This window comes from Oncorhynchus nerka, linkage group LG18 (genome assembly GCF_034236695.1).
Source record: "Oncorhynchus nerka isolate Pitt River linkage group LG18, Oner_Uvic_2.0, whole genome shotgun sequence".
In the NCBI taxonomy this organism is placed as follows: Eukaryota; Metazoa; Chordata; class Actinopteri; order Salmoniformes; family Salmonidae; genus Oncorhynchus; species Oncorhynchus nerka.
Genome location: NC_088413.1, coordinates 48,027,175 through 48,042,643, shown reverse-complemented (window position 1 = coordinate 48,042,643; position 15,469 = coordinate 48,027,175). Strand labels below are relative to the sequence as shown.

Below are 15,469 nucleotides of genomic sequence, written 5' to 3'. Positions count from 1 at the left end.
TGATGTGTTGTGGTTTACTATGTTGTGGTGTGTTGTGGTTTACTATGTTGTGATGTGTTGTGGTTTACTATGTTGTGATGTGTTGTGGTTTACTATGTTGTGATGTGTTGTGGTTTACTATGTTGTGGTTTACTATGTTGTGGTTTACTATGTTGTGGTGTGTTGTGGTTTACTATGTTGTGGTTTACTATGTTGTGGTGTGTTGTGGTTCACTATGTTGTGGTTTACTATGTTGTGATGTGTTGTGGTTTACTATGTTGTGGTGTGTTGTGGTTTACTATGTTGTGGTTTACTATGTTGTGATGTGTTGTGGTTTACTATGTTGTGGTTTACTATGTTGTGGTGTGTTGTGGTTTACTATGTTGTGATGTGTTGTGATTTACTATGTTGTGGTGTGTTGTGGTTTACTATGTTGTGGTGAGTTGTGGTTTACTATGTTGTGGTGTGTTGTGGTTTACTATGTTGTGGTGTGTTGTGGTTTACTATGTTGTGGTGTGTTGTGGTTTACTATGTTGTGATGTGTTGTGGTTTACTATGTTGTGATGTGTTGTGGTTTACTATGTTGTGATGTGTTGTGGTTTACTATGTTGTGGTGTGTTGTGGTTTACTATGTTGTGATGTGTTGTGGTTTACTATGTTGTGATTTACTATGTTGTGGTGTGTTGTGGTTTACTATGTTGTGGTTTACTATGTTGTGGTTTACTATGTTGTGGTGTGTTGTGGTTTACTATGTTGTGGTTTACTATGTTGTGGTGTGTTGTGGTTCACTATGTTGTGGTTTACTATGTTGTGATGTGTTGTGGTTTACTATGTTGTGGTGTGTTGTGGTTTACTATGTTGTGGTTTACTATGTTGTGATGTGTTGTGGTTTACTATGTTGTGGTTTACTATGTTGTGGTGTGTTGTGGTTTACTATGTTGTGATGTGTTGTGATTTACTATGTTGTGGTGTGTTGTGGTTTACTATGTTGTGGTGAGTTGTGGTTTACTATGTTGTGGTGTGTTGTGGTTTACTATGTTGTGGTGTGTTGTGGTTTACTATGTTGTGGTGTGTTGTGGTTTACTATGTTGTGATGTGTTGTGGTTTACTATGTTGTGATGTGTTGTGGTTTACTATGTTGTGATGTGTTGTGGTTTACTATGTTGTGGTGTGTTGTGGTTTACTATGTTGTGATGTGTTGTGGTTTACTATGTTGTGATTTACTATGTTGTGGTGTGTTGTGGTTTACTATGTTGTGATTTACTATGTTGTGGTGTGTTGTGGTTTACTATGTTGTGATTTACTATGTTGTGGTGTGTTGTGGTTTACTATGTTGTGGTGTGTTGTGGTTTACTATGTTGTGGTGTGTTGTGGTTCACTATGTTGTGGTTTACTATGTTGTGGTTTACTATGTTGTGGTGTGGTTTGCTGTGTTGTGGTTTACCATGTTGTGGTGTGTTGTGGTTTACTGTGTTGTGGTTTACTATGTTATGGTGCTTTAGTACATACTCAGCCACTGCCTGCTGCAGTCGCTTGGCCCTGAGCAGGGCCTCATCCCTCTCTTCATTTGCCAGACGCAACCGGGCCATCACTGCCTGGTCCCTATCCCTCTGAGCCTGGTATATCTCCTCCACTAGGGCTGAAGGAGAGAGACAAAGAGAGAGACAGTGAAAGAGAGAGAGGGGAGACAGAGAGAAAGCAAGTGAGAGAGAAAGAGTAGTAATGGAAATAGAAAAAAGAGAAATAGTAAAAGAGAGAGAGGGAAAGAGAAAGAGAGATAGATATAAAGAGAGAGGAAGCATTGTTCTTAGTTTCTGACCATCAGTTACTGCTCAATAACAACGATAAGCTCCCTGTGGAAGAAAGTTATTGCCACTGAAACACTGTGGCACAGGTATTAACTCCAGTCAAACTCATTTTGTGGGGAAGTGAACTGCTGAGGTGATCTCCACAGAGGCTGGACATATAGTTGCCCCAAGCAATAAAGGCACAGTGTCTGCGCCTCAGAGTCAGGCAGTTGGTCGACATTGTCACAACATCAGCAAGCACTCATCATCTCACAATGGTTAAGAGATTGGCCAGTCCTTAACCCTAACTCAAGACGTTTGATTTGATAAACAAGGTTGAACAAACATTTTCAAGCCAAAAACATTGTGTTCTTCTAATGTCTGAAAACTAGGCCGGTTTTAGTGAGAGTGAGCTGTGAAATGACTTGTCTAATGTGTTGCCAAATTGAGTTTGAGTTATGAAGAGCACATACTGAGTTAGACAAAAAGAAAAATAGTCCATCCATGAGTTATTTTATGTAATACTGTCTGTCCCACTCATGGAGGGAAAACTTTTCTTATTGATACAGACTCTGTAGCCTGGCAGGGAGAGATTTCCCTTCAGCTTACACCTGACCCGGGTCCCGAAATTACTGCGCTGTATGCCGGCTGCCTTAAAACCAGCAGATTTTGGGATTACCACTGTCTTCAGATCCCTTTGTTAATCCCACTACGAAAGAGCCCCTGAGATCCATCAATAGCTAATTCTTCTACCGTCTCAGAGATGGCTTAATGATAAACAGTGAGCCTCGCTGTAAAGCCATTACAAAGTTCAGTAAGAAAATCAATATAGCATTTTAGCTGGAATTTGCTCATTAAACATCGCCTCCCTGAGCCATGCAAATCATATTAATATGAGGACGGCAAATAGGCTACACGACACACACTTTAAATTTATTAAAGGCACAATTGGAGCTGCTAATTGTGCAGCTCGATGTACCGTATTTTGTTTAATTATTAGGTGGGTTGCGAGGGCTCTCACCTAAGAAGAAAAGCAATAGTAAAGAAAAGAAGTTATTTGCTCAGCTAAATTCTAATATTTGTTCAGTGAAGGTTGGGAGCGGTTAAATTACATTAACAAATACGATTAGTAAGTTACAATTCGTTTTGATACTCAAGTTGCATGTAAAACAAATGTATAATTATTTTCCACACTTGACATCTCCGTTTTACTTCTACAAAAGTTCATTAGGGATAAAATGTCTGAGGAGAACGAAGTCGTAACTTCATCTTGTAGACATTGCTTGCCTTTAGCCCATCTTGAAAATCCTATGGACCTTCACTTTACATTACAGCGCAGAAAAAATTATAACTGGTCAGATAATAGGCTTTATTTGAGATGTTATTATCCTCAATGTACTCTATTGTACTGTCTGTACTGTACTGTATGACCCTTCCTACGGCCAGCCTTCCCATAGGCCCAGGGTTTGTCCTCTCCCTCTATAACATACCTCCAGCTTTCTCAAAGGCCCAGGGTTTGTCCTCTCCCTCTATAACATACCTCCAGCTTTCTCAAAGGCCCAGGGTTTGTCCCCCCTCCATACCGTACCTCCAGCTTTCCCACAGGCCCAGGGTTTGTCCCCCCTCCATACCGTACCTCCAGCTTTCTCACAGGCCCAGGGTTTGTCCCCCCTCCATACTGTACCTCCAGCTTTCTCACAGGCCCAGGGTTTGTCCCCCCTCCATACCGTACCTCCAGCTTTCTCACAGGCCCAGGGTTGGTCCCCCCTCCATACCGTACCTCCAGCTTTCTCACAGGCCCAGGGTTTGTCCCCCCTCCATACCGTACCTCCAGCTTTCCCACAGGCCCAGGGTTTGTACCCCCTCCATACCGTACCTCCAGCTTTCCCACAGGCCCAGGGTTTGTCCCCCCTCCATACCGTACCTCCAGCTTTCCCACAGGCCCAGGGTTTGTCCCCCCTCCATAACATACCTCCAGCTTTCCCACAGGCCCAGGGTTTGTCCTCTCTCCTCTAGCCTCTCCCCCTCTATAACGTACCTCCAGCTTTCCCACAGGCCCAGGGTTTGTCCTCTCTCCTCTAGCCTCTCCCCCTCTATAACATACCTCCAGCTTTCCCACAGGCCCAGGGTTTGTCCTCTCTCCCCTAGCCTCTCCCCCCTCTATACCGTACCTCCAGCTTTCCCACAGGGCCAGGGTTTGTGCTCTCTCCCCTAGACTCTCCCCCTCTATAACATACCTCCAGCTTTCCCAAAGGCCCAGGGTTTGTCCCCCCTCCATACCGTACCTCCAGCTTTCCCACAGGCCCAGGGCTTGTCCTCTCTCCTCTAGCCTCTCCCCCTCTATAACGTACCTCCAGCTTTCCCACAGGCCCAGGGTTTGTCCTCTCTCCCCTAGCCTCTCCCCCCTCTATAACGTACCTCCAGCTTTCCCACAGGGCCAGGGTTTGTCCTCTCTCCCCTAGACTCTCCCCCTCTATAACATACCTCCAGCTTTCTCAAAGGCCCAGGGTTTGTCCCCCCTCCATACCGTACCTCCAGCTTTCCCACAGGCCCAGGGTTTGTCCCCCCTCCATAACATACCTCCAGCTTTCCCACAGGCCCAGGGTCTGTCCTCTCTCCCCTAGCCTCTCCCTCCTCCATAACATACCTCCAGCTTTCCCACAGGCCCAGGGTCTGTCCTCTCTCCCCTAGACTCTCCCCCTTTATAACATACCTCCAGCTTTCTCAAAGGCCCAGGGTTTGTCCCCCCTCCATAACATACCTCCAGCTTTCCCACAGGCCCAGGGTCTGTCCTCTCTCCCCTAGCCTCTCCCTCCTCCATAACATACCTCCAGCTTTCCCACAGGCCCAGGGTCTGTCCTCTCTCCCCTAGCCTCTCCCTCCTCCATAACATACCTCCAGCTTTCCCACAGGCCCAGGGTCTGTCCTCTCTCCCCTAGCCTCTCCCCCCTCCATAACGTACCTCCAGCCTTCTCACAGGCCCGGGCATCCAGTTGAGTCTGCATCAGCTCAGCGTCCACCAGCCTGCTCTCTAACTCCTTCTCCCTCACGGCCAACTTGTCCTGGAGCTGCCGGAGATCACAAAACCAGACAGACTTCAAAATTGTGACATTCATTGAATTGAGAAATTAATTGAAAATGGAATTAACCCCAACCAATGCTGAGCTGCAGAGCCTGTCGGTAATTGTCCAGACATAGTCGCTAACTTGCTTCACTCACAGACAGTAGCAAAAACCTCATGCAAAACACCAGATAGACACCTGACTCCATCCTGCAGTTTGACGACATACTAATTAACTGTTGTAGTTTCCCGGGTGGTGACAACCATCCATTTAACAAATAGAATATTATATAGATACCATCACTCAGGCATTCTATAACAAGTTATACAATCGAGCCTCTACATCACATTATTTCAGACGCCAATAAAAAATAAGCACTGCTATTGAACTCCTATAAATCTTGTCGGGGAGTGATATTTTACAAGACCTAGTGATAGATTTAACCTCCTGTCTTAAATATTTTGCTCCGAGTTGGTGTCCCCCCCCCCCGCACTTTGAAAACATGCCTCAGTTGAGTCCTCAGAGTCGGCTCTCACGGCCCTGCCAGCAAAAACAGACTCTTGGGAACTGTTCCTGACTTTCTGTCAGGAGTCACAGCTACTTGCAAACCAGAGGCATCAATTATAGCCATTTCAGAGGGCCTCTCTGTGGCTACACCCTCTCTAACAGGCGCTCAGTTGCAAGAAGGCAGCCTGTGCACAGAGGGACACTGGGCATGCTCCAGACCAAACACAGGACAGGACAGGATAACCAGCTAGTCATATGCTTTGGACATGGCGGATAAGAGAGAGGTGGACAAGAGAGGTGGACACTCAATAGTTGGCAGCTGTGACAGACACAACACAATCATCTATTTAAAGAGGAAGAGGACAAGTTACGAGTGAAAAAAAAGCTGGAACCACAAATGCCATGTATTTTAGCTAGGACCTGTATCTAGCAGGGCAAGATACATTTAAATTACATTTAACATTTCAACCTACCTTCTTATTGAGCTCTCTGAGTGAATCCAGCTCCTTCAGCAGGAAGGCAATATTCTTCTCTTTGTCAAGGACGAGGCTTTGCTTTTTGGAGTCAAAGGAACTACTGCTAACTTTAATGTTTCCTTGGTCTTCTTTTATACTGCATCATGGGAGAAAAATAATTTGATTAGAGAGAGAGCAACAATATTAAAACTTGAGAGCGAACGGCAACACAAATTAGTTATAGCCTTGTCTCCAACGAAACAGACACGCAATTATCAAATACGCAAGGGATGCACTCTGCACTATTTCAGGCATATTACAGTGTCTTTATTTACTCTGTTATATTAGGCAAATCATACAGTTGACCTTTAAGGTAATATTAAGGTATTACGGCAGTGTATTGCCATGTAGATTACTTCCCTCTTGTAGCCAGGAATATGATTCCACGCAGCAATGCCTCATATTATTGTCTATCTATCTATCTATCTATCTATCTATCCATCTACCTACCTACCTACCTACCTACAGTGGGGAGAATGAGTATTTGATACACTGCCAATTTTGCAGGTTTTCCTACTTACAAAGCATGTAGAGGTCTGTAATTTTTATCATAGGTACACTTCAACTGTGAGAGACGGAATCTAAAACAAAAATCCAGAAAATCACATTGTATGATTTTTAAGTAATTAATTAGCATTTTATTGCATAACATAAGTATTTGATACATCAGAAAAGCAGAACTTAATATTTGGTACAGAAACCTTTGTTTCAGGATTTTAATCCACGACGGCGTAGTGTATTACTAATGGTTTTCTTTGAGACTGTGGTCCCAGCTCTCTTCAGGTCATTGACCAGGTCCTGCCGTGTAGTTCTGGGCTGATCCCTCACCTTCCTCGTGATCATTGATGCCCCACGAGGTGAGATCTTGCATGGAGCCCTAGACCGAGGGCGATTGACCGTCATCTTGAACTTCTTCCATTTTCTAATAATTGCGCCAACAGTTGTTGCCTTCTCACCAAGCTGCTTGCCTATTGTCCTGTAGCCCATCCCAGCCTTGTGCAGGTCTACAATTTTATCCCTGATGTCCTTACACCCTCTCTGGTCTTGGCCATTATGGAGAGGTTGGAGTCTGTTTGATTGAGTGTGTGGACAGGTGTTTTTATACAGGTAACATTTACATTTACATTTAAGTCATTTAGCAGACGCTCTTATCCAGAGCGACTTACAAATACGAGTTCAAACAGGTGCAGTAAATACAGGTAATGAGTGGAGAACAGGAGAGCTTCTTAAAGAAAAACTAACAGGTCTGTGAGAGCCGGAATTCTTACTGGTTGGTAGGTGATCAAATACTTATGTCATGCAATAAAATGCAAATTAATTACTTAAAAATCATATAATGTGATTTTCTGGATTTTTGTTTTAGATTCCGTCTCTCACAGTTGAAGTGTACCTATGATAAAAATTACAGACCTCTACATGCTTTGTAAGTAGGAAAACCTGCAAAATCGGCAGTGTATCAAATACTTGTTCTCCCCACTGTATCTATCTATCTATCTAGACCTTCATATCAGATGCCAAATCATGTGACCATTTGATTGAATATCTTTACAAGAGGACAAAAACACAGCAGCACATCTTTATGTTGTAGAAACAGCTCTTGTTACCAGACAGACCACGGCAGGGTAGCCTAGTGGTTAGAGCGTTGGACTAGTAACCGAAAGGTTGCAAGTTCAAATCCCCGAGCTGAGGTACAAATCTGTCGTTCTGCCCCTGAACAGGCAGTTAACCCACTGTTCCTAGGCCGTCATTGAAAATAAGAATTTGTTCTTAACTGACCTGCCTAGTAAAATAAAAAATAAAAAAAATTAAAAAAAATGACTGGAGTGACGCTTTATTACATCATCTTCATGCGCCAATATTGCCAAGTGTTATAGTGGGTACAGATACTCCTTCACAGGTACAGTGCCTTGGGAAAATATTCAGACCCTTTTGACTTTTCCCAAATTTTGCTACATTACAGCCTTATTCAAACATTTATTAAATAAAACATTTTCCTCAGCAATCTACACACAATACCTCATAATGACAAAGCGAAAACAGGTTTGTATTAAAAAAACAAACAAACAGAAATAGCTTATTTACATAAGTACTTAAGACGAAGAAGACGAGAAGAATGGGAGAAACTCCCCAAAATACGGGTGTGCCAAACTTGTAGGCTCATACCCAAGAAGTCTGGAGCCTGTAATCGCTGTCAATGGTGCTTCAACAAAGTACTGAGTAAAGAATCTGAATACTTATGTAAATGTGGTGTTTATTTTTTATAAATTAGAAAAAATGTATAAAAAAACTGTTTTTGCTTTGTCATTATGGGTAGATTGATGAGTGAAAAAAATTATTGAATCAATTTTAGAATAAGGCTGTAACGTAACAAAATATGGAAAAAGTCAAGGGGTCTGAATACTTTCCGAATGCACAGTATGTGTTTCTCATGAAAGTGTTTCTGGGAGCCGTGCACGTAACTTGTTTTTTGCGAAAATCACCTATTGACCAAAATACGATTTACGTATTTCTGACTACAGCGTTAGTTACGATTGGGCTCTAAGAGAGCTCACCTTGATTGGAGAGCTTGGCTGGAGTCTGGAGGGACGAGGTGTCTTCTGTAGACTGGAGGACTGCCGTTCGACCCCTGGCTGTGACCCTCTGACCTGTAGCCGTCCTGGGTGAATGGGCTCCGGCTGGAGGTCCTCTCCTCCTCCATCCTCCTGCCTGTGTCTGGAGCCCTGTGGTGGGCCTGAGGTGATGGAGATCTCCTGCGGTGGGCCTGGGGTGAGGGAGATCTCCTGTGGTGGGCCTGAGGTGATGGAGATCTGGATGTCCGACTCTCTTCCTCTATGGGTCTAAAATACTGGGGGACTAAAGTTACCGAGATGACAGAATGAATTAAGGTTAATAGGGTACAAATGCTAAAAAAAACAAAAAAACAGGCAACATCTGGTAAATGTTTTGTTCCATATCCTTCGGAAGTTGTGGGAAAATGGTTACACATCAATCACTGTGCAAAATACAGTAAAATGCTTAAATGAACATGTGGTAAGAAAATAAACGGACATTAGTGGCGTGTGAATAGAAATAAAACATCTAAGAGCATCTTCAACACCGACCATGACAATATTGTTCCACTTAAAGACCCAGTGAATTATGAGCTGGTGGAATGGGCTATTTCCAGTCATTTTGGGGAGGGATGGAAGGGCTTCTTGAGGAAACAAGGGAATACAAAGAGGCTTGGTGACTGGTGCTGGCAGGGAACTACATGGTGCTCTGTAAATGTTTCTGTTGAGAGCTGAGCCAGAGAGAAAGAGAGAAGAGAAGAGACGAGAGCGAGAGAAAGGGCGGCAGCTAGCCTAGCAGTTAGAGCATTCCCTATCCCCGAGCCGACTATGTGACAAATCTGCCGAGGTGCCCTTGAGCAAGGAACTTAACCTTAATTAGTCAAATTCTAATGCTCAATCCTGATAGAAGATAAGCCAAAATGCTTTCGAGAAAGTCGTATTCAAAAAGGTCAAGTTATGATTGTTATGAACATAGAAAAGAAAAATACATGTTTAGAACTGATAATTAATCTGGCATGGTGGAAGAGCGAATGCAATTCATTGATTATTGAATGTGATGATGGACACAGCTTTGTAGAACCATTACATACACAGCCTCTGCTCAACAAACTCCAACTTGAGATTGAATCGTTGGGGGCCTGCAGTTCGCAAATGACATTGCGCTGCTTATCACCCCTCACTGCAGTCAAGCAATGCATTCCGCCAAGAGTCGTTCACAATCTAATCCGGTTGCGGCCTCAGCTAGGCCTGGTTTCAAATGTATCGAGACATAATCTTATTGGTATGCTTAGAAATCAACAAAGGTACCTTGTTTAAAGCACACGTTTACAAGTCTCAGTCACAAAGGACAGCTCAAATAAGCCACCTATGGTGAACAACTTGTCAGAGACTTTGTAGAATCATGACTCTTTCGAGTTCTGAGTTCATCGTTCACCGGTAGGGGGTCCCGAGTAATGGGCATGACTGAATCAAATGAACGAAATAAGTCGAAAGAGTCGTGTTCTTTTGACTGAAAGAGTAGAAAAGATCCGAGATAGTAAGAGCCGAACTTCCCAGCAGTACTTTAAAGTATGATTGCCTTCCAAGTTCCAACTTGACCTCCTCGTTCAAGCCTCACATGAAAAATGACTCCTCTTTATGATTACGAAATATATTTTAAGGAATAAAACATCAATGTAATTGAAATATGGTAGAATTCAAACATGAGCTGGTTTAAAGAGCATCAAACATTGCATCAAGCGTTTTGCTTTTTTAAAGCAGCAGTCTGTTGTGTTAATAAATGCGTTGTGATGGAGAAGCCCATGAGCAGCATTGCCCCACTATGTCCAAAAGAAGCTCCAGCTTAGCGGTGACAATTATTTTCCAAAAGGTCAGGTTTTGAAGTGGAGATCAGGGAGGTCTGCCGCCTCCTCGTATCGTTGTTGCCAGGGTCTTCCTCTCTGGATTGTTGCAGACAATTATTAGTATTCTCTTTAAGACTCACCAATGCAAACAGTACATTCAAACATGAATAACACCAAACGCCCTTATATAGCCCCCTTTGTCACACTGAAAATATGGGACACATTGTTCCTAAACCTGGGTTACCACTTTAAAAAAACAAACATTCTGGTCGTGACGGGTCCCCACAAAGACAACTGCCTCCACAAAGTATGGCATTTCCCAATGGTGAGAGCTGATGTTTTTTAATCTGACAGTGGATGGGCTGTTGGCTGTTTCCTATGGGGAAAAACTGAGGGAGATTCTCCTTTCAAGGATGAGAAAAATCTACTCAAAGACTGGGGCTGCAAGGATAGATGTGACGTTTTATGTGGGAAATAGTGTAAAAGTCAAGAAGACACATTGAATTGCATTTATTTTGTGTAACAAAATGTACAATGTGGACCCAGAGGATATTCATGAAAACGCTCGTTTCCAAATTGGTCCTCGATGGTAAAAACAATAGCACATATAAATGATTAAAAGACAAGAGAAAATGACAAACAACCATAAATACATTGAATTACATTGACATCTTAAAAAGTGGCCCTATTCACAGCACTTCTCCCTAACCTTAAAAATCAACCATATTCATTTCACATTAAAACAATCTATTCATTTCACATCATACTGATCCTTCAAATGAATACACCTGACTGGCAGTAGGGGGCACAAGGGGCAGTGGAACGGTTTCTCTTACTTAGACAACCGTGTCCAAATTAAAACCATTTCTACTTTTTCTTTGCTTGATCTCCAGGGGGAAGCTACTCCATAGACAAATCCCTGTATAGAAAAACGTGTTCCTCGCAGTACTGTTTACTCTTGGGATTTTACAAGACCTAACACTAGCTCTGGTATTGTAACTGTGTTGGTTATAGAACATAACAATGTGGTTTTACATATAACCTGGGGCACAATCATTTAAGATGTCAAACATATGATTAAGTTTAAGTTGGTCCACTCTGGACTCCAAAGGCAACACGCCCACCTCCCGGAACTCCTGTACCCCTATGTGGGTCCTAGGGGAGACATTCAGCATATACCTGATAACATTATTTTGCATGACCTGCATCAGCTTTTCTGATAGCCCGCTATACCAAGCAGAGCAGGCATAATCAAAATGACACTGAATCAAGGTTGAGACAAGCAGTTTCTTAACTTTGATGTTAAAATACAGTGGTGGAAAAAGTACCCAATTGTCATACTTGAGTAAAAGTAAAGATACCTTAATAGAAAATGACTCAAGTAAAAGTCGCCCAGTACAATTTACTTGAGTAAAAGTCCAAAAGTGTTTGGTTTTAAATATTCTTATGTATTAAAAGTAAATGTAATTGCTAAACAATACTTAAATATCAAAAGTAAAGGTATAAATAATTTCAAATTCCTTATATTAAGCAAATCATATGGTACCATTTTCTTTTTAATGGATAGCCAGGGGCAAACTCCAACACTCAGACATAATTTACAAACGAAGCATTTGTGTTTAGTTAGTCCGCCAGATCAGAGGCAATAGGGATGACCAGGGATGTTGATAAGTGTGTGAATTAGACCATTTCCCTGTCTTGCTAAGCATTTAAAATGTAACGACTACTTTTGGGTGTCAAGGAAAATGTATCGAGTGAAAAGTAAAAGATGTCAAAAATACAAATATTAAAGTACAAACTAATTAAGTAGTACTTTCAAGTATTTTTACTTAAGTACTTTACACAACTTAAAATATCTAGTGTAGATATAGATATAAACATCTCTATTTGTTCGCCATTTTAGAAAGAATTTTAGCAGCAATCAGGTTTCCAGAAAGGGATTGATCTAGGGACACACAAAGATAAGTTACACTTGTTTTAGATTCAATCTCTTTGCCTGCACAGTTTTCCTTTATCTTGTCAGCCCTAAAGCAATCTACATTTCAGTTTTTCTCCCAAATGTAGCGACAATTTGTTGTCAGTTAACCAATCTCTAACAAAATGCAATTCCTTACTCAGGGTCTCCTCTATGTAAACTGTATCATCAGCATAAAGCAGGAGTTTGCGCTTTACTGTATCTGGCATATCATTAACGTATATAAGAAACAAGAGAGGCTCTAAAATTGATCCCTGTGGAACTCCAGAGGATATTTCTTTGGCCTCTGACAGAACATCACTAACATTGCATACTTGTGTTCTGTTGGTCAGATAAGACCCAAACCAATTCACTGTTACATCATTTAGACCCATGCATTTCAGTTTCATCAGGGGAATATCATGGTCCACAGTGTCAAAAGCTTTCTGCAACCTGTATATTTCCACATCTCACTTTCCTGCTTGATGTGGTCAAAAAGGTGGATAAGGCAAGTATCCGTGGAATGAGCGGTTCTAAAGCCAGATTGGAGTTCATAAAGAAGTTTGTGCTCGAGAAGGTATCCTTCAAGTTGATTAAAAACTCATCTCTCAACAACTTTGGATAAGGTGCTGAGCATCGACACAGGCCTGTAGTTTCCAATATAGGGTCACAATATGCGTTATCATTTTAGCAGTGACACAAGCACCATCCTTTATGAATCTTGCAGGAAGGCTCTCCTTTATGAATCTTGCAGAAAGGTTATCCAGCCCAGTTGCTTTGTTTACGCTCAATAAGCATAGTAGTCCTCTGTTACCATGCACAGCTCCAACAAATCATTTGTGATACCTTTGCTATGGTAAAAGTTGTTAAATGAAAGACTGGCCATAGTGTCCAGAACAACTTCTTAATCAACTTCTTAATGAGGCTATAGTGGTAAACAATGTGTTAAAATGATTTGCAACCTTTTCCTGGTCATGGAAAACATCATCAATATCCAGGCCAATGCTACAAGATTTTACCTTATGGAGTTTATGAGCCAATGTCCTTTAACATGTTCCACAGTTTACGAGGCTGGTGTAAGTTCTCATTAACAGTGTCTATGTACTTTAATAATGCCACTTTAATAATGTGTACATATCTTGCATTACTCATCTGATATGTTTATACTGTATTCTATACTATCTATTGCATCTTAGCCTATGCCGCTCTGACATGGCTCATCCATATATTTATATATTCTTATTCCATTCCTTTACTTAGATTTGTGTGTATTAGGTATTTGTTGTGGAATTGTTAGGTATTACTTAGATATTGCTGCACTGTCAGAACTAGAAGCACAAGCACTTTGCTACACTCGCAATAACATCTGTTAACCATGTGTATATGACCAATATAATTTGATTTGTATTGTTGGGATTTGTCCTTATCCATTTTGCTGGTTTCTACAGTTAATATAACCATAATAATTGTGTTGTAGATTTGTCCTTCTGAATTTGGCCAGGTAGCGATCCCGTTCCCTTATGAGGTCTAAGATCTCAGAAGTGATCCATTTCCCTGACCGCTGTTTGATTGGAATTTGTTTCACCGGAGCCAGAGAGTCGAGTGCAGACAGAAAAAGATCTTTAAAAAGATACCAAGTTTGATCAACATCATCACAGTTTAGTACATGAGACCAATCCAAAATTCCAAGTACTTCTACAAAACGTTCCTTTCATAGACCGTACCTTCATGTAGTTATTACCTGGCTCAAGTAGGATTTTTGATTTCTTACGGGTACAGTAGTTTACCATATGATCACTAAAACCAATATTTAAGATACCTGACTGACAGACTTTCTCTTGATCTGATACAATAATCAAATGCAAAGTTGATTTACTGTCAATTCACACCTGGGTTTGGCTCAACAATCAGTTGTTTTAGTCCAAATAACTGATCAAAGTTGTACAGGTCATTAAACTTTTCTTGGGTGATAAGTGCACATTGGTATTAAAATCACCAAGCAGAATACATCCCCTATCAGCAAATACATTGTGATCACAGCAATTCGACTCAAGTAAATCATATAAATGATTATGCTTAGGAGGCCGATAGCACACCAACAAGTATGGGAGGACATTTAGGAAGAAGTATATGTACCCATGATGAGTAGGGCCAACAGCCTTTGCTTGCAAAAACGTCTCCTTTTGGAGTTCCTTTCCGGCTCGCTCCTGATACAACAGGAAACACCACTCTGCATGCCATCTTTTAATAATCGTACAGGCCATGTCATTAATAGCTGTTTGGCTAGCAAGACTAAGTGTTTTAGCTACAGCCCAAATGTATATTTGAGCAGAGGAGCTGAATACATTTACATATCAGGAGTGTTTGGTGAAGGGTGGGTAAATACCAATGACGTATATAAACCCTGGAATGCTGATGCTATGTATTGGCCAATGAGAGGCTTTGAAGCCATCGGTCGGCCATATTGGCACTCCCCAGAAGTATCAGCCCTCCATAGGAATGAATGGAATTCTACAGTCTTTCAATGAAATGTTTCAAGGACAAATTTACATTTATTTAACCATTGTTTACATTAGCACTTACAAATGTTTAACTTTAAGGAATTTTATCTTTAGCTTACATAATATAATTTAAAGTATGCATTAAGGTGTATGTAATAAAATACATGTGGCATAACAAATGTAGACATTAGTAAATGCATTTCTACAGCTTCCAAAATATTTTATTTACAACGGTGGGGGAGTGCCAAGATGGAGGCGCGGTGGCTTCAAAACAGCACCCCCTTGTCAGTCATCTAGTGTACATATAAATCAATGGGTAAATACTCTGTTTATCGCTCATTGTCATTCCAACCAGTTTATCTAAATAGTGGCAGTGCCATATGACTTCTGACGGTCTAGGTAATGGTTATTAGATGGCAAAGTGACACCCTAGCTGGAAGTGATTTACACTTGTAAATAAATGTTTATGTATCGCATGGAACAGCATTGAAACTAAAGCAAGTGGGTAAACAGGCAGGAACACCCAGGCTCTGAAATCTGCAGTCATTTACACAGGTTTCCAAATACTGAAGTGAACAAAATATTCATATAATGTGCAATTACAAACACAGATACAGTGGGGCAAAAATATATTTAGTCAGCCACCAATTGTGCAAGTTCTCCCACTTAAAAAGATGAGAGAGGCCTGTAATTTTCATCATAGGTACACTTCAACTATGATAGACAAAATGAGAAAAGAGAAAAAAAATCCAGAAAATCACATTGTAGGAT

General features: G+C 41.4%; 1 protein-coding gene across 3 annotated transcripts in view; it reads right to left on the bottom strand.

Moving 5' to 3' along the window:
- Positions 1–15,469, bottom strand: part of mipol1 (mirror-image polydactyly 1) — a 73,284-nt gene that overhangs the window by 32,165 nt on the left and 25,650 nt on the right. For all 3 annotated transcript variants that reach the window (XM_029687732.2, XM_029687733.2, XM_029687734.2), the window contains 4 exons: positions 8,403–8,703; positions 5,809–5,947; positions 4,729–4,834; positions 1,489–1,618 (listed from right to left, as the gene is read on the bottom strand). In XM_029687732.2, coding sequence (XP_029543592.2) covers positions 1,489–1,618; positions 4,729–4,834; positions 5,809–5,947; positions 8,403–8,703 — 676 coding nt within the window. The remainder of the gene's footprint in view (positions 1–1,488; positions 1,619–4,728; positions 4,835–5,808; positions 5,948–8,402; positions 8,704–15,469) is intronic.